Consider the following 27,161-nt stretch of genomic DNA (forward strand, 5'->3'; position numbering starts at 1 on the left):
TACAAACTTTTGGGAGTGGCTTTGTTTTTTCACTGGTTGTTCACAAATGATGTTTGTTATTTTTACCGCTTTCTTGAATAAATTGGAGCAGAAAGGAAGCCTGTCAAGAGGGTTCAAATTTTACTTTGAAGCAATTTATTTGACAGAACAAAGATTGAATAGGACGGTCTTCGAAACTGGTATTTTCGAGGAACAGAAAGACAGAGACAGAGAATTTACTTTCTTCGTCTGTAATTGTCATAGGATCCGTAGCTATCGTAGTCGTAGCCGGATTGGTACTGGCTGTCAGATGCAGAGTAAGCAGAGTCGCCGTACTCGTCACTTCGTCCCTATAATTTTATAAAGAAAAATTTTATAGAATGAAAATCACCTTGTTCTTCTTGTTCTTGTTTTTGGTGCCACTTGCCCATTGATTTCCAGATGGGGCAGCTCCTGCGGCGGGGTAGCTTCCGTCAGCATATCCGTTATTGTAAGGTGGGGAAGTGGTGGTTGGGCAGTTCTGAGGAGTCTCTGTGCTCATAGTCACAATGCTGTACCATCCGTTAGCTTCGGCTTCGGAAAGGTGGGTGAACGAGAAGTAGAGGAATTGGCCTTCGAAGTCTTCGCATCCAACGTGGAGGGAGAAGTAGCCATTGTCGGCGTAGTAGGTGCCGTCGTCGTATTGAGGGGCGCTGATTTGGTGACCGTAGTGGGAGGCGATGTTGGTAATGGGAACTGGGTTGCCGTACTGGTCGTTGAGCTGGATGTTGTAGACGGTTCCGGCGGTGTGGCCAGCGGCGTTGGCGATTGGAACGTTGACCTGGGAAGGTACAGCGTGTCGGAAGTCGTGCATGAAGTTGCCGAGGTAGACTCCTGGACGGGATCAGCGTAGCCGTCGCCGTTCAAGTCGCCGTTCTCGGTGCAGGTGATGCAGATGGCATCGGCGTCGTAGCAGGTCGAGTTGTCGGGGAAGTTAGCGTTTTGCCAGAAGTTGACGACGGAAGCACCACCGTAAGCTCCGACGGCCCAGTTGTCGTACGTATGGAAGTAGAAGGTGTTGTCGTTGTAGGAACTGGCGGGGGTTGTCACGAAAACGCCGCCGAGGGAGAGGAAGAAGCTAGCACCGGCGGTGAGCTGGAGCTGGCACTGGGCATTGGGCTTGACTTCATTGGACCAGAAGGTGACTCCGCATGGGTCGGAGGCGGACTGAGATGGCCAGTAGGCTCCTCCGTGAGCAGCATCGGGACCACAGTTTCCTTGTTGGAGGATCAATTATTATTATCGTTTTAAATGCTAATAGCAAGAGTATCGCGTTTATAGATGACATAACTATTTTGTCCAAAATATCGTTTTCAGCGAAGCTTGGATAAAATATATCTCATTCAGAGAAGTTTTAGTAGAGTTATGGTTTTTATAAAAATGATTTTAATTCGCCGTCTTTCTGAAAAAAACTTATTATGTAAACCCTCCCAAACTATCTAAAAGTCAGCTTTACTCGATTGAGCCTTCCCTGGGTTGTATCCATCAGAATAGGCGCCATCATTGGGGTAGGCAGAGTATTGAGCAGTGGCGGCGGCCAAAAAAGTGGCAGAAAACTTCATTTTTTTCTAGAGTTGGAGAAAGCTTTTCGATCTCTTTGCAAAACTTATTGCTTTGCTTGGAGTTTGATCTTGGGTACACTTGGCGCAGGTTATATACTTGGAGGATAAAAGGCTGACCTTCTCGGTGTAACATGCTTTCGGGGATTGTGAAGGATATTAGATTATTTATGACGAAACGCAATATTTTGAAAAAGCGAAAGGCCACAGCGCAGCCCGTGCGAAAGTGATTACCCAACGAGGCCCAAAACTTGCTTAGCAGTACCTTTTTCGTCATTCTTTTTACATTTCCGGAAACAACAAACAATTTAATGCTGAGTTTCATCATAAATTTCGAAATAAAAATCTGGTTACGATCAAATTGATCTTTGACTTTTACGCTAGCTATAAATTAAATAAAACAACCGCTCATTAACTCTGACGATTTTCTTGTGCAAATTGCAAATTTGTTTAGTCGAACAAAAATAAAATAAGAAAAATAGAGAGGTAGAAATTCGATTCGAAAAATGCGGCTCGCGGTAAGATTCAAAAATCAAGATTTCTAAAAAATTCATTCTAGGGCCTTTTCTTGATTGGCCAAGGATTTGGTAATTCAATTGAAAATGTCACATGTTCTGCTACTTCCGAATGCGCTCAATTTTTCGCGACGTGTGAAAATATTTCGGACGGTACTGGAAATTGCCAATGTGCAAGTATCGCTTCGTTTGAGCTTGTGGAAGTTGATCCTCCTCAAGACATAGGAGGAACTCTCTACAGTCATGTCTGCAAGCAGCTTTCTCGTAAGTTCAAAACGCTTTTTCGACTTTATATTTTGATGATCTTAGCTTGCGAAAAGCTACAAATCGAGCAAGGCGAATGCCCCCTGCATTCTAATTGTAAACAAAGACAAACTGAAAGTGGCCAGATGGACGCGTTTTGCGAGTGTCATCCAGAGTTTGTTCCCTCCGACCCTTCTGCCTCCGCTGAAGTTGGGATTGACGGAGTCACCTGCGAGCGAGTAGACGTTTGCGAAGATTACGATTGCTCCAGTGTTACGAATTCAGGATGCGTTGCTAGAGTAGACGAGCCAGAGTGCTTGTGTGAAAGCAATTTCGACTCTTTTAAAGAAGTTAATGGAACATGGGAGAAAATGATGGGGGATGACCAGTATTTTCCGAATACGGAAATTAGTCGCAAATGTGTTGCAAAAGTTCCATGCTTTGATGTTGAATGTGGCTTCAGGCAAGTTTGTGTGAGAGAAGAAGTCAATGGTATTCCATCAGGTATTTTCTATTCAAAAGACGTTCGAAGAAAAACGATAGATGAAAAAAAAATTTATAAAAGTCGAATATAAACTTTCTCAAAAAAATGAAGAAATTAAAGAAAACACAGTATTATTCTTTCTAAAATCAAAACTAGAAAAAATCATCATCATGATTTTCAGGTATGTGTGCTTGTGAGCAAGGATACAAAGACGGTTCCAAAACATCCGTCTCTCCCGACAATAAATTGACACTTATTTGCAAGGTAGGCCTATTCTCTTAACTATTCAATGGCAAAAGCATAGGACGTTGATGAATGCTCCAATGAGGCTCTAAACAACTGCGCAGCGGGCCAAGACTGCACCAATTCTGAAGGCTCTTTTTCGTGCTCCTGCTCTCCCGGGTGGCTTCCAAATTCTGATCCTTCAACAAATGTTCTCGTTCCGTGCATTCAGTGCTCAGGCCCTCATGCAACGGAATTCGAAGGAACTTGCACCTGCGCTGGTCCAGCCCAAATCCATGATGATGATGCCTCCATTTGCGATTGCCCCAGCTCGATGGCTTTGAGTGCTGATGGAGAAAGCTGCGTTTCGTCCTGTATTCACGAGCATACAGTATTAGAGAATGGCCAGTGCGTTTGCGACCCGTCAAAAAATATGACATGGAATGATGATTTAGCCAGATGTGGATGCTCTCCTGGCTTTGTGGTAAATCAAAAATGGCTTCATTTATAATTAGCGTTCGAAAAAATTATAAACTGCAAAAAAATAAAAATTTATTTTAGCGATCAATCCTTGGCGACTGTCGACTTCCGGAGGAAAACTACCTATCATGGGGAAAAGCGTGGCAAGATAATTGCAAAAATGGCAAGCGCTCGCGAGCGGTTTTTTCAATCACTCCGAGTGAGACGACTTTGACCAGTGCTCAACCAAAAGGGAAGGGAAAAAGCTTTGGTTCCAAATTCTTCCGAGTTTGAAAGAAAGAATTTCGGTCGAGGAAGACTGTGGAAACTCGACTGCCAAGTGCACGGACTGGAATGCTATTTACGATGAAACAACTGGCTTTTGTCGGTGCAAAGATGGATTTTTCGACTCAAAGCAAGGCTGTATCCCGTGGACTCCATTCGAAGCAAATACAGTGATTGTCGCTGAATTAAAGAGGCGAATGGGCAGTCTTTTCAATTCAACAGAACTCGTCCATACTTTCACTCCGAAGAAAAAACAAGGAATCGACCGGTTTCTCGTGAAGACAGCTAAAAGAATGTTCGACCCTGCAAAGGAAAAAGGAAAGCTAAAAAAGAGCTGTTCGAAAAAATCTCTGATTCTTCACGGAAATGCTCCTGATGGTAAGCTGGATTATTTGCGAGATCAGAATTATTTTTTTCTTCTCTAGAAATCGAATCAATCTTCACTGAATTCAATGTTCTGAAGAACAAGCCTGACGGAGATGTTTCCGTGGTCGAGGATCTCGCTCGGGTTTTCGATCGTTTTCAGCGACTCTACACTTGGAACTGCCCCGAAACTGGTTACGGGAAATACCCGCTGAATCCCACGCATGAGACTGATGTTGTTTGTCAAACGAGAGAAGATCAAAAGAACTTTTTGAAATGCCAGTTGCATTACCGCTTTGACCGACTTGTCAAAGATATTGCGCCAACTAACCCTATTGATTGGTAAACTCTGAATTCAGCTGTAGGATGAATTGATCGCTCTAGAATTCTTTCTCTCTGCCTGTCTCAAAAAGAGTTCCTGAAGAGATCAATTCGCAATAAACTCGATTTTTGAGAAGTTTGTATTCACATATTTGTACTTTCTTCGCCAGAAATGGAAGACGATTCTTGCGAAAAAGCGTCATTATCAGTTCCTTGGAGAACAAGAGAAGGTTTTTTCAAGTTTTCGAAATCTTCTTCGTCATCTTCTGGCTCAACTTCTTCGCCCAAAATTGTTGCTCCGGCGATAAGGGATGAAATGACTCCAGAGCAGAAGAGCCAGTAGGCAGCTCTATTTAGAAAATTATCAAACTAAAAATTTCAAGCTTTTACCCGTAATACGGAGCAATGTATCGCAAATCACCCTCCTTGTTCTCGTGATAAAAAGCCGCCAAGAAAACTGCGGCTAATGAAAGCCCCATGACGCCGAAACCAATTGACAGAACAACGAGCGTTGTTGAGAGTCCTCTCCAGTTGACATTGAGAAATTTCACGACGCCAGCAGATCCAAGAGTCAATATTTTCTAAGAGAAAAGATCAAAACAGTTCGATGAAAAAGAAAAAAACTTACAAAAATTACGATGGTGAAGATTCCACTCAGCATCGACTGCATCTTTGCATCCCAGGCCTGACAATCTTGCTCTTCTGATCCATTTTTCTCTAAAAAGTCCGAGTTTTTTTCGATAAATCATGAAAGAAAGACCTTGAATGAGACATTTCTCGAAAAACCCAATTCTGGTTGGCGGCTCGAATCTCGTGCAGAGGCCAAGAGGAACAGTGCAATAAGGGGTTGAATCGCCAATCGTTGTCATAAAGCATCCACTGAGAGAAAGAGCGCATCCGAGGGTGCAGACAAAGTAGAAGATCAAATTCTGAATCGCTAGAAAAACGGTTAATCATAGACAACCGAACTCGTGCCAACCGAATCGAGGTGTAGATGGCATCATCCCCGCACTGAAATGACCCAGGATGCCGCAGAGAAACAACAGCCCGATCCCAAAGGATGCAAGGCCGACACTGTAGAAATCGCTTGTTACGTGCTCAACAGAAAAGCCGATTTTGACAGATAGTAAAGCAGTCAGCGCAAGAAACCCAGCAAGAAGATTTCCATGGGCAGAAACGAGTCGAGTTTCCTTTCGGAGCCTAGAAAATGCTTATCTTCGAATGCCTTTTATCAAAAAAGAACCTGAAAAAGCAGCTTAAAGCAGTGACACTCGCCAAAATTGTCATTGAAACTCCGATCTCGACTGGCATCGGAGACGGACTTCCTGTGAACATCGCCCATGTTTTGGTCGTTGAGTTTCCCGGCTCTTCGAGCGAGTACTCTGTCACTTTCCATAGAGAAACTTCCTTAGTTGTCGGGAAGAAATTGTTTTGCTTCGGCTCGAGTCGGAGAAGAGGATGTGTTCCCATTCCACCGAGAAAACAGCCGATTCCGGCTAAAATTCGATTTTTAGCAAAATTATTTTCAGCACTTTTCGTAACCTAGGGAAGTCGAAATTGTCGCGCAAATCCTGACTTTTTCTGACAAAAACCCATCAAGCATTTTCTCTGTTTTTTTCTTTATAATTTGAATTCTGCTGCTCAATATGCTTGAAGAGAAGATTTTAAACTTTCCCCGTTATATTTGCTTATTGCAATTTCACTTTGCTAACCAAGAGACGCCAGACGCGCGAAAATTATTTGCTCAAGTAACGAATTGCATTTCTGTGAACTCGCTTGTCCAGTTCAAACAGGAGTTCAAACCATTACTTCGATAAATATCATTCTTATTTTTTTTTTGATGTTCAATTACATAACAGTTCGGTATTCCTGGACATATGCTAAATGTACACATAATCATGGTTGATTTCTACGGGTTCAACGGACGCGTCTAAATCCAATATTGTATCTGAGGCTTTTTTCGTGGTCAGTTTTGGCGAACGCCTTGTTTTTCTACGAGAGGACTGCAATGACCTTTTCCTGAGATGGGGTCTTCGTGGATTTCCTCGATCTGAGCATGATCATCATCTTCCACATGATCGTCTATGTGATCTGCGTGCTTAGAAGCTGGATTGTCAAATGCATCAACGTCGTACTCGTCGCTTTCTTCTTTTTCTCGATCATCATCTTCTCAAAGAATCAAGTGTTCATTTGATGAAATTCGAATGATTACCTTCGTCAATATATCCCTGTTCCATTTCTTCGAAATCCTTCGCGTTTTCATTTTGCTCGTCATCACACAAATCCATGTCGCAGCCATCATCATCGTCATCTTCTGCCTTTTGAGAAGTTCTACTATCGTCAACAATTTTGACTCAAAATCGAATTATGAAAAATATCGAAAGTAAGAACTTTTCCTCTTGAATATCTTCTTCTGCTTCCGCCACTTCATTTTCGAATTCTTCATCTTCAGAATCCTCCTCTTCGTCTTCATCCTCGTCATCTGATCCTGAGCCAGATCCGTCCGACTCATCCATAAAAGCACTTCTTAGCCACCTAGCTTCCTCCTTGATCAATTTCATTAATATTCTCTCAATTAAAAATGCTCGGAATTTAAAAATCTGTTCCTGAAGATCTCGAATTTCCGGCAGCCCAAAGCAAATGAGCAGCCATCTGTCAAACCAAATCAATTTCTTGAGCCCTTTATCTTTCTTCGCCTTTTTGTATCTATTGAGGACTCCCATCTCTCTTGTTGGGAACACAATGGGTCAGTCTACCGCCTTCTTTGCAGTATCTTTTGATAGCTGAATTATTAACACGCTCTTAATTGACAATGATTTAATATTTTATATTATTTGACTTTGAAGCATAAATAACTCGGACAAATGAAAACAAGCAAAAGTCGAAATCGACAGATCGATCAGAATAACTCTTTGTTTTTATAAAATTCTACTTTGATACTTTCAAAACTAAAAAAAAACTAGAAAAGATTAATCATGATCCCCTTTATTAAATTAAAAAATTGACAGTTTGAGTGTTAAAAAAGATAAAGATGTCGACAGTGACAGAAATGATTTTTTGCGAAGGAGACAAGCTAAGGCTAAAATTGGAAACAAAACAAAATTTATTCGAAAAATTCTTTACTTACTCTTTACTTCGGGGTTAGAGTAATCGAATAAGCTTGAGGCAGGAGATACCATTTTTCTTTTTCCATGTTGAAATTTTCATTGACTAAAGCAACAGACTCATTGTTGTCTCCGTAATAAACAAAATCCCCATAGGAGTTGTAACAATCTTCCATCATTTCGTAAGAAGCGTAGAACTCTCTTGCAAGTGGAATTCTAAGTGCAGGGCCAGAATGGTCGATTAACGTGTTTTGAAGGATGAATTCGGTGTTTTCGATTCGATCGAGCACCATTTGGTGGAAAAGTATTGAAGAGTCGGGATTTCGATAGGCGCCGGTGACTGTTAAGGGACGGGAGGAAGCGAAATTGTGGTGAAGGAGAACTTAAATTATGTGTTTTTTTATTGAAATTTGTTTGTTCATTTTTAGTTAGAGAAAACTTTTTTGAAATAAATAGTTTTACCGCTTTCGAAATCGAGGTCGCCTGTTACATCCCAGCCGATGTTTTCTATAATTTCCCAACCACTCGTATTTAGATATGTTTTAAATTTCATTCTTCTTAAAACCATATCAATATTGCTTGCTTGAAATTCTTGTTCCGTTTTTTTCGGATTAAGATTGAAGCCAGCGAAACTTCGCGGGTAAACTATCATTGTCAGATGAGTAAAGATGGTTTCAAGCGTGTAGTTCCTTTCCATCTTTGACTTTTCAACTTTCAAATCATTTCTGATTGCCCATCTCAAAAGAACGGAAACTGAAACGGGAACGCAAAGATTGCTCTCTTTTTGGTTTAAAACATTCTTCGTCAAGTTTTTGAATTCTAAGTGAATCTGTCTTGTCAATTTTTGTTTAAGATGAGCCATTAGAGAAGACTTCGTTAAATTATGGTCGTTAAGACAGAAATCAGAAGTCGCGTTTTTAAAGAAATTGTTTTAGATAAGCTCTGGATTTGGTTTAGTGATGGAGTTTTCTTCTTTCCAAGCCACTCCGCATTAAAAACCTTTAAAATATTTAACGACAACGATAAACGAAGGAATGAACCTTTAACTCATGTTGAATAGCTTTTCTCTCGACTTCTTCGATCGGCTTGAATAAGAGACTCCAGGCTGTTTTCCAATCGCAGAGAATTCAAATGTGGAGTTCTGATGGATACCCTCCACCTCTTCCACAAAGTTGTTCGCTGTCCGAAAAAGCAGCGGTGCCGGCATCTATAGAAAATTGAAAAAGAAATATTTAATTCTGAAATCCAAAGGGGGCGACGAGAATCGGGATTTTCGTGAGAAAAATGAGGAAAAACCGGCTTTGATAGGAGAATTATGACTTATCGATTTTAAACCTTCTATCTACAATTTAAGGCCGGAACGCATGAAATAGATTTTTCCCGGAGCGCATATCGACCCATTTTTGGGTGAGAGGCCGTAGACACGTTTTCTTGCTTACATCAACCCAAATTTTATCATAAATTAGATCTTCAGACAATAAACTGCAAGAACAGATACATAAAAATCTCTCATCTGTTGTTCAAACACTACAAAATGATGATTTCTGAAGGCATATTTCAGCGCCTTACCCAAAAATGGGTCGATATGCGTTCCGGCGTTAAGGGGTCCCCCACGATTTTTAGATTTTTCGAATTCTAGATTTTTCTCTTCAGATTTGAATTCCTCATGCAAAAAGCTGCAAAAAAGGTCTCTAGCTTTTTTCGATTGTTTTAGAAAAAAGTGTCCAAAATTGACCTTGAAGTGGCCAATTTTGATGTATTTGCATAGAGATTTTAAAATCAACCCTTATTTACAGTTGTCTAAAGTACGAATATGGTACATTTTTAGAAAGGCTATGAGCTCAGCTTTCTATTTATGCGCGAAAATATGGGTTTGGGTGATGCCCGGAAGGCAATTCGCATGGTTGAAATTTCAAAAATCGTACATTATTTTGATCGTCTTCGTTACATTATCATTTTTTGGAATTTGAAAAAACTGAGATACGCTTCACTAGATTAGCGTTAGACCTTTCAAAAACCACAGGAAAAAATAAATTGTTTCCTAAATTTTTGGAGTAAATCTCGTTCAAAATGTACCCAAAAACGCGATTTTGCGCGAGATGGTTACCTTCTCGGCGCTCTAGCGCCGAATGTGATTGGATTAAAAAAATTTGAGACACGCTTCACTAGATCTAAGAATGATCTAGTTTTACGAAAAAAATTTTGAAAAATCTAAGTCCGTGACACCGTGAGCGCCGTTTGAAAATGGCTTATTTCGGGACCCCCTTAAGGATGCCCGATTTAAACAATGAGGCTCATTGAATGAGCTTTAGTTGTTCAACATTTTGTTTTATCCAAGTCAAAACTTACATAAATATTTTCGAACTCTATATCTGTTTCCTCTCCTCGCATATCCCATTTTTCGATAGCTCCAGCTTCCTGTCGTTTCATTTATATTTCCAAAATCTATCCACTTGGCTTCTCCATCTTTCAGCAAAATATTCTCCGGCTTCTTGTCATAATGCTGGATTCCAATGTGATCCAAATACTGTCTTCCCTTTTCAACACCGATCGCTATTTTCTTCCGCTCGTCCAAAGTCAAATCTTCTTTTTTCAGTCTGCTTCTCAAATCTGAGTCGCATTTCTCCATGATGGTAATCCAACCGAGGCATTCTTGTCTCTTCTTGCTCCAATAAATTTCGATGTTGCAGAAATTTTTGATGACGTTTGGATGAATTGGGATAACAGGTACGGAAAATGTTTCCGTTTTTTCTGCTTTATTGAAGTCTAAAAGAAAAAGCTTAAAATTTATTAAATAATATTGTGCATCCGGGGCCAAGGGACAAAAATCTCTAGAAATCGACTGCCTGAATGCACTGCCGCTTCTCAATAGACAGGTAAAATAGGTGGTGGCCTGAAACGTCGTCCAGTTGCTGCATGTGCGGCCTAAAACGTCTCTCCTGTTCCTGCATGTGAAGGCCTCAATCGTCTTTCCTGTTCCTGCATGTGTTGCTCAAAACGTCTTTCCTGTTGCTGCATGTGTTGCCTAAAACGTCTTTTGGGCCCCCTAGGCTAATATCTGTTTTCCTGTCTCATCGTTACGTAAGAAGCCGAGTCATCGTCGAGGCTAGCTATTACTGCTATTATTGGGCTGTTAGGCGACGTGGCTTTACCAACCATCTCTCGACTCACTCATTCATTTAGCCTAGGCGCCCTAAAGACGTTTTAGGCAACACATGCAGCAACAGGAAAGACGTTTTGAGCAACACATGCAGGAACAGGAAAGACGATTGAGGCCTACACATGCAGGAACAGGAGAGACGTTTTAGGCCGCACATGCAGCAACTGGACGACGTTTTAGGCCACCACCAATTTTATTTTTAAGGGGGCCCGGAGAACTTTCGAACAAAAGGTATTACCCGTGATCCGAGAGGGATGAATAGGGACTCATTGGAAAGCCCGTCTATCGAACTGTTCCAAAAAATTCGACGAAACTATCGGACCAGCAGGAGCGCTGTATCACCCGGTTTTCCATCAGCATGTCGCCTCTCGCGCGCCGCTTTTGCGCCATTTTTCAATCAAACCGTAATTCATCCCTTTACGATCAAGGGAAGTATTTTTTTGACAATTTCTCCGGGCCCCCTTTAAAACCTGTCATAGAGGATTACGCAATGTATTTCGAGCCGTCTCACAGGGTTACATCAGCATTACCTTTGGAAAGATGAATATAAAATTCTAATTCTTTTTCTTCTACAAACAGTGCTGAGTCAAATGCCTGAACCCTAACAGCAACTTCCAAATCTCCAAATTTTTCTTCAAAAACAATAGCTTCTCCTCCAGTTGAAATCATTTTCTCTTGAATTGACTCGTCGAGAATTCACTCACCATTTTCTTCTTTTAATTCAGAACGACAAATTTTTCGTTTCTTTAAATTCGGATTTTTGTTGAGAATCATCTTTTGGAAGGAAGTCATCGTCCATGTTCTTTCGCTTGGGAATTTTTCTGGAAAATTCTGGAATGGAATTTTTCAGAATTTTTCCTTTTCCGTTTTCAAATATAATCTCCTGCCATCCACAAGAATCGTCTTCTTCAAATTCTGTTCTCTCGACGGACAAAATCAACCTATCCAAATCATCTCTGCTCGTTGTTCTCCTCACTTTCTTTTTAAAATCCTCAAGCCATTTTTTAATTGCTTCTTTCGTCAACTCTATTGGATGCGTCAAAACACGATTTTTCCGGAAAATATTGTCAAAGATTTTTTCATAGTTTTTCAGTAGTGTTGTTTAAATAAATTTCCTAAAAGTATGTTCAAGCGTTTTTTCAATCTCGCATGATCATAAACATGATTCATAAACAAGAAAGGCCGATCTCGCGACTCCGTATTTACGATTATTTTTAACCTTACGACGAGAAACGAGAATTTCCCCTACGACGACAATGTGTCGTATATGACACAATTTCAATGCATTCGTGTGTCATATACGACACACAAGTAGCGAAGCGAAATTCGCTTTTCTCATGCATTTGTAGCGAAGCAGCGCCCATTAAGTTGATACCAAGTGAAAGCTAAGCGAAAAGTAGGGGCATAAAGGGGGTCAGCGAAATTCTCAGACCAAGTTACAAATGAGTTACGGGCGTTTGAAACTCCTGGTGTCATATATGACCGACAGTACTGAAAATGTAACGAATGTCACGAATGTCACGAATGTAACGAATGTCACGAATGTCACGAAAACATGTTTCTTTTTCGTGACATTTTCACTAAAATTCTAGAGACTCTTTTGTTCTTGTTGTTTATCCCTTTGAATTTCCTACCACTAAACCCGCGGAGCGGGCGTTTATCACTTAAAGATTCAATGAAAAATTGATCATTTGGGCTTAAATAACAATGATCTCGATTTTTTATGTATGGCATAAAATGGTAAATGAAGTAACATCAATAATTATTGAAAGTAAAATCCTTGCGAAGTTGGACCTTTACTGAGACAGAAAAAAGCCCCTTTGCCAAGGCTTTCAAGACCCTAAATACAAATTTTGTGTTTTCAATTTTGATTTATTGAAAAGAAAAAAGTGTGTTTTGAATATTGTCGTCATTGAAGAAAATGAGTTTGTTTTGTAGAAAGTCGGAAATTGACTAAAGTGGAAGCTCTTTTGGCGAGTATGGCGGTGGTGATTGCGTTACGTCGCGGTAACTCGGCGGCGGTGTTCCCGGATCGGCAGCCGTCTCTTCCGCGGATCTTGAGTCGCGTGCTTGACCTCGCCGGCGAGATCGTCGCATGCTGTTGAACAGCTGAAGGTTAAAATGAGCGCTCTGGAAGGAGATTACTGTAGAATACCTGAAGTGCAATTGCATAGGGTGGCGGTGAACTTGGATACGAAGGAGGGCATTCAAATCCTGACTCAGGCTTTGTCAAACAGTCTCCGGCATGTGCCCGGACTCTAGAATTCATTTAAAATCAGCACCTTCAATTCTAGAGCTTACTTTAATATGAGAGCTGTGAGAGAGACGAATCCAACCAAAGCGCCGAGAATTGAGAAGACGATCTTCAAGCTGAAAATTAATGATTACTTCTAACCGGATAAAGGTTTTGGCGATCCGAGCTGGATCATCATCGATCAATCCGCGCCATATGGAAATCTCGGGGTAATTATAGGTTTTTATTTCATTGAGAAATTTTTCATACGATTTCTATTTAAAAAAACTCAAAAATCGTTATGCTTAAAATTCAAGCAATTATTCAAGAACCATAAAAATTTTTTCAGCGAAAATTCATGATTTTATACAGATTTCGCAAAAATGATATAATACCAAAGACGTGCTTTTTTAAGGTTAAGGAAGTTATTTCACCCACTTCCTTGTTTTAGAACACCATACATATTTGGAATCAGTGTAGAAAATCAAGAAACTTGACCGTTTTAGTTTTTCGAAATTCACTTCCGGTTACGATTCTAGAGCCGGAAATGCACGAAATTTATAAGAAAAGCATGCATATGACCTATCAAATTGCAGCTTACAACAAGTCAAGTCATTTTGGATCGAAACCGAGTCCAACCGTCGTCAAAAACCGCCGGTAAACAACCGATAAAAATTGAAAATTTCTCACGAAATCATGCTTTTTCATAGTTTTACCGGTCAGTTTAACCGCGGTTGGGACTGTTTCTTCTAATTAATTGATGATGAGATGACTGCGAATCTTCTGCGCATCAATTTGATACATCACACTTTGCCCTGACTCCAAAATTTCGCCTTCTTCCGGCTCTAGAATCGCAACCGGAAGTGAATTTCGAAAAACTTAAACGGTCAAGTTTCTAGATTTTCTCCACTGATTCCAAATATGTATGGTGTTCTGGGTCTAAAATCAAGGAAGTGGGTGAAATAACTTCCTTAACCTTAAAAAAGCACGTCAAAACATTCATACAGTTCCTACTTCAAAAATTTTGACTTACTCTCTTTGTCTCAAAATAATCAAATCGCTAGCATGCAGTTCCTCCACGCTCGAATTCAGGCTCGTCGAAGCATTCGTCGATAAAATCAAATCATCTTCAATCGTGACATTCTCTACTCTCGTTAAATTCGTCCCTAGAAGGGTTTCTAGGACTTCCTCCATCTCTTCAAATCTTCATCCTTGGGCGCCGAAAAAGGGAGGAAAATGCTAAGCCACTTGGTGGAACGCGCTTTTTCGAAAAATTAATAATCGTCCGTCGCCAGGCTGTGCGCTCCGAGTAATGGGCCCGCGGGCGCACCAAATGTTCGAAAAAGGCTCAATTGCCGTGTCAGACGGACTCGGTGGCGCTCTAGAATCGAGAGCCAGGGATGAGCCGTACAAGGGGCTCAGGAAGCCGATTGTTTAATTCAAGTGCTGGACCAATCGGATGGCAAAAAGTACCGAGCTTCAAAAGTAGTCAAAAAGTACTGTATGCGCATTTCTGAAGGGATTTATTTTTCTAGGGAGAAAAACAAAGAAACACCATAAATGATCTTAATCGTAATGGAAACTGATTTTTTAAATGAAAATCCGGATTAGTATTACTCTAAAACCATAGTTCATTTTCCTTCATACTATGGCTTAAGGTAATACATTTTTATACTTAACTTCACAGAAAAGCCAGTCATTTCGCCAAAAATGAAGGATTAAGTGAAAAAATCACCCAACTTCAAGATTTTGTTTTCTTTTTGGGAACGAAGTTTGAAAAATCATATTTTTTATTTTGTAATTTGATTAAAAAACCATAATGGATTTCAAAAGCGGACAGAACTGGATTTATTCAAATAGAAAAATTGCTGATCCTCTTCAGCAAAAATTTTTCTGCGAGTAAGTTTAGTAACCGAATCGAATATTATAATATATAGGTATATAATATATTAGGTATATACCTAATATTATTTTAATATTATATATAACCGAAATTTATTTATATTGATTTTCAGAGTTCAAAAAACGCGCGAAAAAGAAGTTCAAAGACCTTCAAAAAGGTTTTCAGAAATCATAAAAATGACAGGCCGCGCCGCTATCAAGATCATCATTACCAGGGTGTCAAATCGCGGGGGATCGAGAAGGGATCGCGCGCCACCGCCCACGCTCGATCCCAAGTCTGAAGGGATCGCTCGCGCGCTTTTTGAACGGAAAGGGATCGCGGTGAAAATAGCAGAGCAAACGCGCGGGCTAGCGCCAGGCTTCATGCGTGGAATTTTCTCCGATCAAGCTCGCGCCGCTTTTCAAAAACTCAGAACTCTTCGTTATTGTCTCAAATTTTATGAATTTTTCAGATCTAGTGTAGTTTTTCTCCTCTTTTTCTGATTAAAATTAAACTCATGTTCAAATTAAGTTTAATAAGTTTGTCTGATTATATTATTTAAAAAAGAAAGAAATTACATCATTGTCTGTCGACAAAAGGGACAGCGGAAATGAGGAGGAAGGCTTCTTTTGTGACACGCCAAGCACATTGGTGGACACTTTTCGCATTGAGCAGCAGCAAATACTTTTTGACAGTCATCTCGACCAATGGGACTAAATAATATGTTAAAATGTGAATATTGATACTCTTCCCCTTAAATTTACCACCTAGGGTCGGACCCCTTACTTAGGTTTCCTTAGTTACTAAGGGTAAGGGTTTTGAAATTGATGAATCTGATGATCTCTGAAAACTCAGAAAGGAACTATGGAAAGGATTTTTTTCCGCCGAAACCCGAAAAAGGGTAAGTAAAGCATCCTTACCTTACTAAGGAAAGGACCCTTAGAAAGCAAAAAATTAAGGAAGGAAGTCCGACCCTAGCTTACCACTCCATTGGATCAGCGGGAATAAGAAGAACGGGAGGATCAATTTGGAGAGGATCATCTCCATATATTTGTAAGACAAATATATTCAATAAACGAAGTCGAAAATGATTTCGAGATGCCGCGGCACGCTTTCGAGTCGTGAAGACGTGTTTTTTAAGCATCTTTTTATCATTTTTTGCTTTTTAGAGAGTTTTGAATTTGATAAACCTACCGATATAAGAAACATTGGCAGGAAGCGTTGATATGCGATTATTCACCAAATGGTTGATCAAAAACAGCAACGGCTCTTTTCACGCGTTTCATTGTGAAAAGTAACTTCTCTTTGAATATTTTTTTTATTATGAAACTCTTGCTTTAGACTTTAAGATTGAATTAACTTCAATCAAGCGAGACTTAGATCTATTCATATTATCCACGAATGTTGCTCGAATCTTCGATCTACCCGGGTCGTTCTCATCAATTTCAAGAGATCTTTTATTTGTTTGATAATTTCTGTGCATGGAATAACGAGAGTGCTAGGGTTTCGCAAAAAAGCGAATTGGCACTGCGAATTTAGACCCCTGTTCAAACATTTTCCTGAGAAAAGTTATTTTTTCTGATGAAATAACGCACTTGGTTACATAATTGACTCGATCAGATGGTCGTATTTCCGCATGGTAATGAGAAAAGTGCCAGTCTAATGTTTGTGGCTTCACAGATTTCAAACAAATCGTGCACGCCATGGGGAACTTCCAAGCCTTTCTTGTCATACTTCTAAACTGATTTTTTCGTTTTCCAAACGTAAGAATAATAATTCTAGAGAATTTTCAAAAATAACATATTCTTGGTTCTGAATGCTTAACGGCTCAAAGACTCTCAAAAATGAAGCCTCAAAATCGTTTTTGATACGTAGATTTTGATTGGCTGATAGACAGTTTCGAGCGTTTTGATTGGCTGATAGACATTTCGAGAGTTTTGATTGGCTAATAGACATTTTCGAGCGTTTCGATTGGCTAAGGGGCATTTTCAAGCGTTTTGATTGGCTGATTGACATTTTCGAGCGTTTTGATTGGCTGATAGACATTTTCGAGCGTTTTGATTGGCTAATAGACATTTTTGAGCGTTTTGATTGGCTAATAGACATTTTCGAGCGTTTTGATTGGCTAAGGGGCATTTTCGAGCGTTTTGATTGGCTGATAGACATTTTCGAGCGTTTTGATTGGTTAAGAGCCATTTTAGATCGGTTTGATTGGCTAAGGGCCATTTAAGGGCGTTTTAATCGACTTAAAGCCTGATTTATCCGATTTTGGTCAATTTTTGCGCGACTAAGGTTAATTTTTCTTGAAAATGGTTAATATTTGCATGACCTCGGTCAATTAATGCTTAGAATGGGTTAATTATTGCATGATCAAGGTTAATTTTCTCATGAATTCGGTTTATATTTACATGACCTCGGTCAATTTATACTTAAAAAAGGGATATTTTAGCATGATCAAGGTTAATTTTTTCATGAATTTGGTTAATTTTTGCATGCAAAAGGTTTATAAATGCATGATTTCGACGGGAAATTTTCAGCAAAAAACATTTATTCAAATAGATTCTGTACATTTGGATAAGAAGACACTTGTAGAATGAGTTCAACAGTACTGGTGTTCAAGCAGTTTCGTTTTGAAGACATGATATCGTTCGCTTTCGAGAAGAGACGTTCGATGCTGCCGCTTGAGCCAGGAGTTGAGCGTATGAGTTGTGCGATTCTGGCGAATGTCGGGTAAGTTCCAGCGTGATGCGTGAAATACATCAAGCTCCGTTCGGCCGTACTGGCGGAGGTCTTGAACATGGGATCGAGCTGGTTCAACCATTGCTTGTATCTTTTGACGCTTTCTTTGCGCTCCATCTTGCTCTCCTTCTTGAACCATGCAGAGAACTCATCAGTTGATGATTTTTCGCATTCATCCTCGTCGCTCGAATATTGCTCCATTTCTTCCTCGAAAGTCGACTTTGCTTGAGAAGATGGAGGTGTCGGCGGAGCGCGCTCCTGTGAGTTTGGAGGAGTCAACGTCTTTGGCTGTGATGAAGGAGCTGCTGATGGTGTCTTCTGTTGCTGGTTTTCAACAGGAACCTAAAATAAAGTTAATTATTAATGCTGTTTTATGTAAAAATTGATCGCGTCTGAGTAAAAATGGACCTTTCCTATGAAAAATTCATCCGATTTCGGGTAAAAATTTACCGCTTAATGCAAAAATTAATCGAAACTTGGTAGAAATTAACCTTTTTTGGGAAAAAATTAACCAGCTCCGGGTAAAAATTAACCTTTACTTACAAGAATGAAGATTTCCTCAATTGGTTTGGTTTGCTCAGCTAGGTCAAAGAAGGTCTTGCGCATTGTCTCCTTCCAGACAGGAACTGCAGTATCGAAGCAATTGATGAGGGTGTCGTATGTAGACTTGGTGATGAACGAATCCTTCTCAAAGGCGTCGTCAAGTCGGTTACGGATCAAGGTGAATTCGAAGTGACGGCTAAAGAAGTCAAGGGAGAGCCCGATCAAAGCAGCTGGATTTGCTCTCGATTTGATGTAGGATCCTCTCGATGGCTTCCGTCCAGTGATGTTAGCACCGAAAATGTAGTCTGCTACGGTCAGAATCAGCTCCTGGTGGATTTCCTTGAAGTCAGCCGGATCAATTTGAAGCAAGAATTTCAGCAAGTCGAACAGTTTTGTTAGAGTGTCACCAACCGAGAAGTGATCCGAATCGGTGGACGCCAGAGCAGGCTCGAAGACTTGGGAGACTGAGTGGAGGTAATGAACGAGCTTCCAGTCGATTTCGTGTAAGATCGACTTTGAGTCAGTCAGGTACTTCTGGTGGCGACGAAGAAGAGGTTCGTTTGCCATGAGCTGCTTGTAGGTCGTGATGAAAGATCTGAAAGATAAAGTTAATAATTACATATTTTCGATTAGTTTAAACATGACCTCGGTTAATTTTATCGTGAAACGGTAAATTTTTACATGAAAAGGGTCAATTTTTACATTGAAAGGGTTAATTTTTACATAAAGGGGTTAATTTTTACATTAAAACGGTCAATATTTACATGAAAAGGGTCAAATTTTTCACGAAAAGGGTCAATTTTTACATGGAATGGGTCAATTTTTACATGGAAAAGGTCAATTGTTACAAGCAATGATGAAGAACAAACCTGAATCTGATGTAATAGATCCTGTCGATCGTAACGAATTTGTCGTAATTCGGGTAGAATTGCCTGATGTGCTTGAGCTCGTCTTCAGTTGGAGTGTAGCTTTTCACCAGATCATTGAAGGATTTCTCGGAGCAGTCGTCTCGTTCAGCTCGATGATTGCATGCTGAGACCGCTTTCTCGATCTCGACACAGCTATCGCCGACGATTGCATCGCTCTGGACAAGGGTAATATATCTAAAGTGAAGACGTTATTTGATGAAATAAGAATGATGTATTTACCTTTTTAACTGATTCGAAATCGTGTGGCTTGCACAGACAACGGCGAAGTAGTCGGAGAAGGCCTGAGCCATTGGCGCATCTCCAACAACTGGAAGTCGTTTTGCGTGAAAAAACTCGAGGATATTCCAATCCGAGAGGACGTTTTCTAGTTGTCGACGTACATTCGCATCAGTTGCTTTGAAGATGACCCCGTAATGAAGAAGAAAAATCGTGTCTTTCGCAGGTTCGAATCGTAAAAGCCGATGAAGACCCCAAGGTATTTGCTACTTCTTTCTTTCGTTAGCCGAGGGCAGTCGAATCCATCAAGGACCAAGCAACATCTGTTTTCCTGGATGAGACCAGGCAGCTTGGACTTGACGATACCATTCGAAACGGTACTTTTGCGCCTTGAAAATTTATATATCCAAATATAATGGTTAATTTTTACCTGAGAATCTTCACAATTTTGTGACTGCTTATTCCATTCGCTATTGCCTGATGAGCCCTTGCGCAAAATTTCTTCATTGTTTCGGTTTCAAAAGCACAAATTGAAAGACCATCGTTCGCAACAACTTCTGCGGCGATTTCCTCAAGCTCTTCGGCGTCGGTTGTAATTGAACGATGGTGTTCTTGGATGTGCCGTTTCACGTAGTAGTCAGTCGCATGGCTCGCTTTCGCCAAATTGCCTCGAATGCCAAAGAAAACCTATAAAAGAGTTAATTTTACTTGACTGGTCGTTTTTTAACATTAAAACGGCTAATTTTTTCTCACGACCGATCAATTTTTACATGAAAGGGTCAATTTTTACATGAAAAAGGTCAAATTTTACATGAAAAAGGTCAAATTTTACATAAAAAGGGTCAATTTTTCCATGAAATGCGTCAAATTTTACATGAAAAAGGTCAATTTTTACATGGAAAAGGGTCAATTTTTACATGAAAAAGGTTAATTTTAACTCAAATCTGGTCAATTTTTTCTTACCTTATGTTTGTATTCAGCATTAGTGCAGAAGGGGCTCCGGCAAATGAGATATGGCGTCGGCGTCTGGTCTGACTTCGTGATTTTCTCTAGTTTGAAATCTGCTGTGTAATTGTGATGGATCTCTGAAGTGCAAACGAGCTTCTCATCTTCTTCTAGAATCTCTACAATTTTCTTGAACTCATCTTTGGTTTTTTTTTCTTTTTCTCAAATGGAGTAGATGGCGGAGAAAGCAAAGGACCTTCATCAAATGGCCGTTTTTGACTCATATTTACGAAAAAATTTCATTTTTGACGGACTTTATATTGACAGTACATCTGGAAAGATGGCGTCCTTCTGCAGATGGACTGATTTCCGATCATTAGTAAAGTATCTGAGTAATACCCCGCTGCGAGAATCAGATATGAAGGGTTTATTTCCAAGCAGCTGAAGATAAAATCACAGAAAAGACGTGAAAAGACTCGAGGTACCAAACAGCTGTGATGAAGTCAGAATCATGGTGAATTTTTACATGAATAATATTATTTTTTTAATTGAATAAACCAAAGTCGGATTAATTATGGCATAATTTTTCTTAGTATTTTCGTTAAAAAAGTAAGGATTATTATATGTTGATCTTTTTTTGCATTAAAAATTGATTGTTATTGAATTTTTACAAGGTCGCTCGTTTTCGGAATTTTAAGATCCCTTGCGCGAAGGGATATCCCACGCGCGAAGGGATCGGCGCGATCCCTTTGTTTATGTGAGCGCTCCCTTCTCGTTGCCTCTCGCTGCGAGGCGATCCCTTACACCGTGGGATCGAAACGGCGCTGTGGCGCGCGATCCCTTCAAAATCCCCCGCGATTTGACACCCTGGATCTATTCATATTATCCACGAATGTTGCTCGAATCTTCGATCTACCCGGGTCGTTCTCATCAATTTCAAGAGATCTTTTATTTGTTTGATAATTTCTGTGCATGGAATAACGAGAGTGCTAGGGTTTCGCAAAAAGCGAATTGGCACTGCGAATTTAGACCCCTGTTCAAACATTTTCCTGAGAAAAGTTATTTTTCTGATGAAATAACGCACTTGGTTACATAATTGACTCGATCAGATGGTCGTATTTCCGCATGGTAATGAGAAAAGTGCCAGTCTAATGTTTGTGGCTTCACAGATTTCAAACAAATCGTGCACGCCATGGGGAACTTCCAAGCCTTTCTTGTCATACTTCTAAACTGATTTTTTTCGTTTTTTTCCAAACGTAAGAATAATAATTCTAGAGAATTTTCAAAAATAACATATTCTTGGTTCTGAATGCTTAACGGCTCAAAGACTCTCAAAAAATGAAGCCTCAAAATCGTTTTTGATACGTAGATTTTTGATTGGCTGATAGACAGTTTCGAGCGTTTTGATTGGCTGATAGACATTTCGAGAGTTTTGATTGGCTAATAGACATTTTCGAGCGTTTCGATTGGCTAAGGGGCATTTTCAAGCGTTTTGATTGGCTGATTGACATTTTCGAGCGTTTTGATTGGCTGATAGACATTTTCGAGCGTTTTGATTGGCTAATAGACATTTTTGAGCGTTTTGATTGGCTAATAGACATTTTCGAGCGTTTTGATTGGCTAAGGGGCATTTTCGAGCGTTTTGATTGGCTGATAGACATTTTCGAGCGTTTTGATTGGTTAAGAGCCATTTTAGATCGGTTTGATTGGCTAAGGGCCATTTAAGGGCGTTTTAATCGACTTAAAGCCTGATTTATCCGATTTTGGTCAATTTTTGCGCGACTAAGGTTAATTTTTTCTTGAAAATGGTTAATATTTGCATGACCTCGGTCAATTAATGCTTAGAATGGGTTAATTATTGCATGATCAAGGTTAATTTTCTCATGAATTCGGTTTATATTTACATGACCTCGGTCAATTTATACTTAAAAAAGGGATATTTTAGCATGATCAAGGTTAATTTTTTCATGAATTTGGTTAATTTTTGCATGCAAAAGGTTTATAAATGCATGATTTCGACGGGAAATTTTCAGCAAAAAACATTTATTCAAATAGATTCTGTACATTTGGATAAGAAGACACTTGTAGAATGAGTTCAACAGTACTGGTGTTCAAGCAGTTTCGTTTTGAAGACATGATATCGTTCGCTTTCGAGAAGAGACGTTCGATGCTGCCGCTTGAGCCAGGAGTTGAGCGTATGAGTTGTGCGATTCTGGCGAATGTCGGGTAAGTTCCAGCGTGATGCGTGAAATACATCAAGCTCCGTTCGGCCGTACTGGCGGAGGTCTTGAACATGGGATCGAGCTGGTTCAACCATTGCTTGTATCTTTTGACGCTTTCTTTGCGCTCCATCTTGCTCTCCTTCTTGAACCATGCAGAGAACTCATCAGTTGATGATTTTTCGCATTCATCCTCGTCGCTCGAATATTGCTCCATTTCTTCCTCGAAAGTCGACTTTGCTTGAGAAGATGGAGGTGTCGGCGGAGCGCGCTCCTGTGAGTTTGGAGGAGTCAACGTCTTTGGCTGTGATGAAGGAGCTGCTGATGGTGTCTTCTGTTGCTGGTTTTCAACAGGAACCTAAAATAAAGTTAATTATTAATGCTGTTTTATGTAAAAATTGATCGCGTCTGAGTAAAAATGGACCTTTCCTATGAAAAATTCATCCGATTTCGGGTAAAAATTTACCGCTTAATGCAAAAATTAATCGAAACTTGGTAGAAATTAACCTTTTTTGGGAAAAAATTAACCAGCTCCGGGTAAAAATTAACCTTTACTTACAAGAATGAAGATTTCCTCAATTGGTTTGGTTTGCTCAGCTAGGTCAAAGAAGGTCTTGCGCATTGTCTCCTTCCAGACAGGAACTGCAGTATCGAAGCAATTGATGAGGGTGTCGTATGTAGACTTGGTGATGAACGAATCCTTCTCAAAGGCGTCGTCAAGTCGGTTACGGATCAAGGTGAATTCGAAGTGACGGCTAAAGAAGTCAAGGGAGAGCCCGATCAAAGCAGCTGGATTTGCTCTCGATTTGATGTAGGATCCTCTCGATGGCTTCCGTCCAGTGATGTTAGCACCGAAAATGTAGTCTGCTACGGTCAGAATCAGCTCCTGGTGGATTTCCTTGAAGTCAGCCGGATCAATTTGAAGCAAGAATTTCAGCAAGTCGAACAGTTTTGTTAGAGTGTCACCAACCGAGAAGTGATCCGAATCGGTGGACGCCAGAGCAGGCTCGAAGACTTGGGAGACTGAGTGGAGGTAATGAACGAGCTTCCAGTCGATTTCGTGTAAGATCGACTTTGAGTCAGTCAGGTACTTCTGGTGGCGACGAAGAAGAGGTTCGTTTGCCATGAGCTGCTTGTAGGTCGTGATGAAAGATCTGAAAGATAAAGTTAATAATTACATATTTTCGATTAGTTTAAACATGACCTCGGTTAATTTTATCGTGAAACGGTAAATTTTTACATGAAAAGGGTCAATTTTTACATTGAAAGGGTTAATTTTTACATAAAGGGGTTAATTTTTACATTAAAACGGTCAATATTTACATGAAAAGGGTCAAATTTTTCACGAAAAGGGTCAATTTTTACATGGAATGGGTCAATTTTTACATGGAAAAGGTCAATTGTTACAAGCAATGATGAAGAACAAACCTGAATCTGATGTAATAGATCCTGTCGATCGTAACGAATTTGTCGTAATTCGGGTAGAATTGCCTGATGTGCTTGAGCTCGTCTTCAGTTGGAGTGTAGCTTTTCACCAGATCATTGAAGGATTTCTCGGAGCAGTCGTCTCGTTCAGCTCGATGATTGCATGCTGAGACCGCTTTCTCGATCTCGACACAGCTATCGCCGACGATTGCATCGCTCTGGACAAGGGTAATATATCTAAAGTGAAGACGTTATTTGATGAAATAAGAATGATGTATTTACCTTTTTAACTGATTCGAAATCGTGTGGCTTGCACAGACAACGGCGAAGTAGTCGGAGAAGGCCTGAGCCATTGGCGCATCTCCAACAACTGGAAGTCGTTTTGCGTGAAAAAACTCGAGGATATTCCAATCCGAGAGGACGTTTTCTAGTTGTCGACGTACATTCGCATCAGTTGCTTTGAAGATGACCCCGTAATGAAGAAGAAAAATCGTGTCTTTCGCAGGTTCGAATCGTAAAAGCCGATGAAGACCCCAAGGTATTTGCTACTTCTTTCTTTCGTTAGCCGAGGGCAGTCGAATCCATCAAGGACCAAGCAACATCTGTTTTCCTGGATGAGACCAGGCAGCTTGGACTTGACGATACCATTCGAAACGGTACTTTTGCGCCTTGAAAATTTATATATCCAAATATAATGGTTAATTTTTACCTGAGAATCTTCACAATTTTGTGACTGCTTATTCCATTCGCTATTGCCTGATGAGCCCTTGCGCAAAATTTCTTCATTGTTTCGGTTTCAAAAGCACAAATTGAAAGACCATCGTTCGCAACAACTTCTGCGGCGATTTCCTCAAGCTCTTCGGCGTCGGTTGTAATTGAACGATGGTGTTCTTGGATGTGCCGTTTCACGTAGTAGTCAGTCGCATGGCTCGCTTTCGCCAAATTGCCTCGAATGCCAAAGAAAACCTATAAAAGAGTTAATTTTACTTGACTGGTCGTTTTTTAACATTAAAACGGCTAATTTTTTCTCACGACCGATCAATTTTTACATGAAAGGGTCAATTTTTACATGAAAAAGGTCAAATTTTACATGAAAAAGGTCAAATTTTACATAAAAAGGGTCAATTTTTCCATGAAATGCGTCAAATTTTACATGAAAAAGGTCAATTTTTACATGGAAAAGGGTCAATTTTTACATGAAAAAGGTTAATTTTAACTCAAATCTGGTCAATTTTTTCTTACCTTATGTTTGTATTCAGCATTAGTGCAGAAGGGGCTCCGGCAAATGAGATATGGCGTCGGCGTCTGGTCTGACTTCGTGATTTTCTCTAGTTTGAAATCTGCTGTGTAATTGTGATGGATCTCTGAAGTGCAAACGAGCTTCTCATCTTCTTCTAGAATCTCTACAATTTTCTTGAACTCATCTTTGGTTTTTTTCTTTTTCTCAAATGGAGTAGATGGCGGAGAAAGCAAAGGACCTTCATCAAATGGCCGTTTTTGACTCATATTTACGAAAAAATTTCATTTTTGACGGACTTTATATTGACAGTACATCTGGAAAGATGGCGTCCTTCTGCAGATGGACTGATTTCCGATCATTAGTAAAGTATCTGAGTAATACCCCGCTGCGAGAATCAGATATGAAGGGTTTATTTCCAAGCAGCTGAAGATAAAATCACAGAAAAGACGTGAAAAGACTCGAGGTACCAAACAGCTGTGATGAAGTCAGAATCATGGTGAATTTTTACATGAATAATATTATTTTTTTAATTGAATAACCCAAAGTCGGATTAATTATGGCATAATTTTTCTTAGTATTTTCGTTAAAAAAGTAAGGATTATTATATGTTGATCTTTTTTTGCATTAAAAATTGATTGTTATTGAATTTTTACAAGGTCGCTCGTTTTCGGAATTTTAAGATCCCTTGCGCGAAGGGATATCCCACGCGCGAAGGGATCGGCGCGATCCCTTTGTTTATGTGAGCGCTCCCTTCTCGTTGCCTCTCGCTGCGAGGCGATCCCTTACACCGTGGGATCGAAACGGCGCTGTGGCGCGCGATCCCTTCAAAATCCCCCGCGATTTGACACCCTGATCATTACCACTTTTTCGCTTGAGTCGGTGAGAAGTTCTTCTTCCGGTTCACTGATCCCAAGCGCCTGCTACTTCCGATACGATTTATTGCTATTGTATCAATCTGCCTTTCTTTTCTGATGAATTATCTTTTTGTGAAACAAAGATCTTTCTCCGTCACCGGGGTTGAACGGAGATGGAGATAAGGGAGGATTTGTTGCTTCATTTTTGTTGTTTTGGAAAAAATCAAGAGATATTTTCATCAATAGGATTTAATAAGAATCTTGATCTTAATGACCTGTTAAGCTTTAACTGTAAAATTTGCTGTTAATTTTCTGAAATAAAAATCGCAATCAAGTGTTCTTTCTCGAAAGCTGGGCTCAGAAAACTTTTTATTTTCCGCAAAGTAATGAAGCGGCTTCGCGGTCTTTTTTCGTGAGAGCCGCTGCGCGGCTTTTAATCAAGCTCTTTCAGAACCAGAGTCAGGTTTTCTACAGAAACAGGAAGAGTATAAATTTCATGATCTTTCAACCCTCGCCTCACCCGCTGACTCTTTCAATACAACTTGGCAGAGTATGAAAAAGGGTTGAATATTAATCGAGCGACGGGGAGTCGTAGACAAAAATTGAGCCCGCCTCACAGCTGCCCATCGATTCTTTTCCGAGCTCCCGGCGTTTGATCAAGCACAAAATTTCGACTTCGCGCGAAAAAGCCCTTACGCGCACATACAGTGGTTACCCATCTTAAGAGGCCCTAACTTAAGAGGACTTTTGCGTCAATTTGGCTTATTTTGTCATCCTAAAAAGTTCCAACTTAAGAGGACTTTAAGCATTTTTTTTTACAGTAAAGAAACTCGAAATCTTTGACTGCTTTTCTGGCTATTTTGAAGACGATGGCTTTGCAATGTCGGCTTCATCTGAACCTAGAATTTGATGGCGAAAAGGGTGCTTTGCCGCGGTTATTGGAAGGTGGGAGGGGTTAATTGTGCTCTTGACGCTCGGATATTACGAAACTTGTCGGCGATTGGTAAAAAAGATTTTTGAGAATTATTCTGTTTTATGAGCACTTTTTACTGTAATTCATAATTATACATTTATTTGCATTAATATATTCTTTACATTATTTGTACAATATCGCCGTCGTTGGTACAAAGTCAAAGAGTATCACCAAACAGCAAATTGATAAAATAGCGGAGGTTAAAACTCAAAATAAAATTATGGTTATTC

The 27,161-nt window shown here is 40.0% G+C and overlaps 7 protein-coding genes across 8 annotated transcripts; 1 reads left to right on the top strand and 6 right to left on the bottom strand.

Annotated features, from left to right (window-relative positions):
• Positions 1–121: 121 nt before the first annotated feature.
• On the bottom strand, positions 122–1,025 carry LOC145703097 (uncharacterized). Its single transcript, XM_081780409.1, has 2 exons — positions 371–1,025; positions 122–329 (listed from the first exon to the last, which is right to left on the bottom strand). Exons 1-2 carry the CDS (start codon positions 830–832, stop codon positions 216–218), a joined length of 576 nt encoding a protein of 191 aa, XP_081636535.1. The 5' UTR covers positions 833–1,025; the 3' UTR covers positions 122–215.
• Positions 1,026–2,042: 1,017 nt separating this feature from the next.
• LOC145703091 (uncharacterized) lies at positions 2,043–4,563 on the top strand. The gene is made up of 7 exons (XM_081780403.1): positions 2,043–2,095; positions 2,137–2,356; positions 2,402–2,839; positions 3,001–3,083; positions 3,124–3,525; positions 3,603–4,163; positions 4,211–4,563. The coding sequence occupies exons 1-6, from the start codon at positions 2,084–2,086 to the stop codon at positions 3,792–3,794; spliced, it is 1,347 nt and encodes a 448-aa protein (XP_081636529.1). The 5' UTR covers positions 2,043–2,083; the 3' UTR covers positions 3,795–4,163; positions 4,211–4,563.
• A 39-nt stretch (positions 4,564–4,602) lies between these two features.
• On the bottom strand, positions 4,603–6,152 carry LOC145703092 (uncharacterized). Its single transcript, XM_081780404.1, has 7 exons — positions 6,012–6,152; positions 5,713–5,965; positions 5,449–5,669; positions 5,230–5,406; positions 5,098–5,186; positions 4,860–5,050; positions 4,603–4,818 (listed from the first exon to the last, which is right to left on the bottom strand). The coding sequence occupies exons 1-7, from the start codon at positions 6,070–6,072 to the stop codon at positions 4,614–4,616; spliced, it is 1,197 nt and encodes a 398-aa protein (XP_081636530.1). The 5' UTR covers positions 6,073–6,152; the 3' UTR covers positions 4,603–4,613.
• Positions 6,153–7,500: 1,348 nt separating this feature from the next.
• Positions 7,501–11,800, bottom strand: LOC145703096 (uncharacterized). 2 transcript variants are annotated; one of them, XM_081780408.1, is made up of 5 exons: positions 11,264–11,800; positions 9,923–10,339; positions 8,614–8,780; positions 8,036–8,572; positions 7,501–7,955 (listed from the first exon to the last, which is right to left on the bottom strand). In XM_081780408.1, exons 1-3 carry the CDS (start codon positions 11,400–11,402, stop codon positions 8,701–8,703), a joined length of 636 nt encoding a protein of 211 aa, XP_081636534.1. In that variant the 5' UTR covers positions 11,403–11,800; the 3' UTR covers positions 7,501–7,955; positions 8,036–8,572; positions 8,614–8,700. The 2 variants fall into 2 exon arrangements, with proteins under 2 accessions (XP_081636534.1, XP_081636533.1); XM_081780407.1 differs by lacking the exons at positions 8,614–8,780; positions 9,923–10,339; positions 11,264–11,800 and having other exon boundaries at positions 8,036–8,564.
• An 834-nt stretch (positions 11,801–12,634) lies between these two features.
• Positions 12,635–14,271, bottom strand: LOC145703100 (uncharacterized). Its single transcript, XM_081780413.1, has 4 exons — positions 14,000–14,271; positions 13,035–13,103; positions 12,889–12,991; positions 12,635–12,842 (listed from the first exon to the last, which is right to left on the bottom strand). Exons 1-4 carry the CDS (start codon positions 14,158–14,160, stop codon positions 12,687–12,689), a joined length of 489 nt encoding a protein of 162 aa, XP_081636539.1. The 5' UTR covers positions 14,161–14,271; the 3' UTR covers positions 12,635–12,686.
• Positions 14,272–17,135: 2,864 nt separating this feature from the next.
• Positions 17,136–20,504, bottom strand: LOC145705932 (uncharacterized). Its single transcript, XM_081783434.1, has 8 exons — positions 20,477–20,504; positions 20,239–20,399; positions 19,706–19,962; positions 19,546–19,664; positions 19,279–19,492; positions 19,000–19,233; positions 18,131–18,725; positions 17,136–17,929 (listed from the first exon to the last, which is right to left on the bottom strand). Exons 1-8 carry the CDS (start codon positions 20,502–20,504, stop codon positions 17,396–17,398), a joined length of 2,142 nt encoding a protein of 713 aa, XP_081639560.1. The 3' UTR covers positions 17,136–17,395.
• An 801-nt stretch (positions 20,505–21,305) lies between these two features.
• On the bottom strand, positions 21,306–25,370 carry LOC145705933 (uncharacterized). Its single transcript, XM_081783435.1, has 7 exons — positions 25,107–25,370; positions 24,574–24,830; positions 24,414–24,532; positions 24,147–24,360; positions 23,868–24,101; positions 22,999–23,593; positions 21,306–22,797 (listed from the first exon to the last, which is right to left on the bottom strand). The coding sequence occupies exons 1-7, from the start codon at positions 25,368–25,370 to the stop codon at positions 22,264–22,266; spliced, it is 2,217 nt and encodes a 738-aa protein (XP_081639561.1). The 3' UTR covers positions 21,306–22,263.
• Between the last annotated feature and the right edge of the window lie 1,791 nt (positions 25,371–27,161).

The sequence above is a fragment of the Oikopleura dioica genome, chromosome PAR (assembly GCF_907165135.1).
Source record: "Oikopleura dioica chromosome PAR, OKI2018_I68_1.0, whole genome shotgun sequence".
NCBI lineage: Eukaryota > Metazoa > Chordata > Appendicularia > Copelata > Oikopleuridae > Oikopleura > Oikopleura dioica.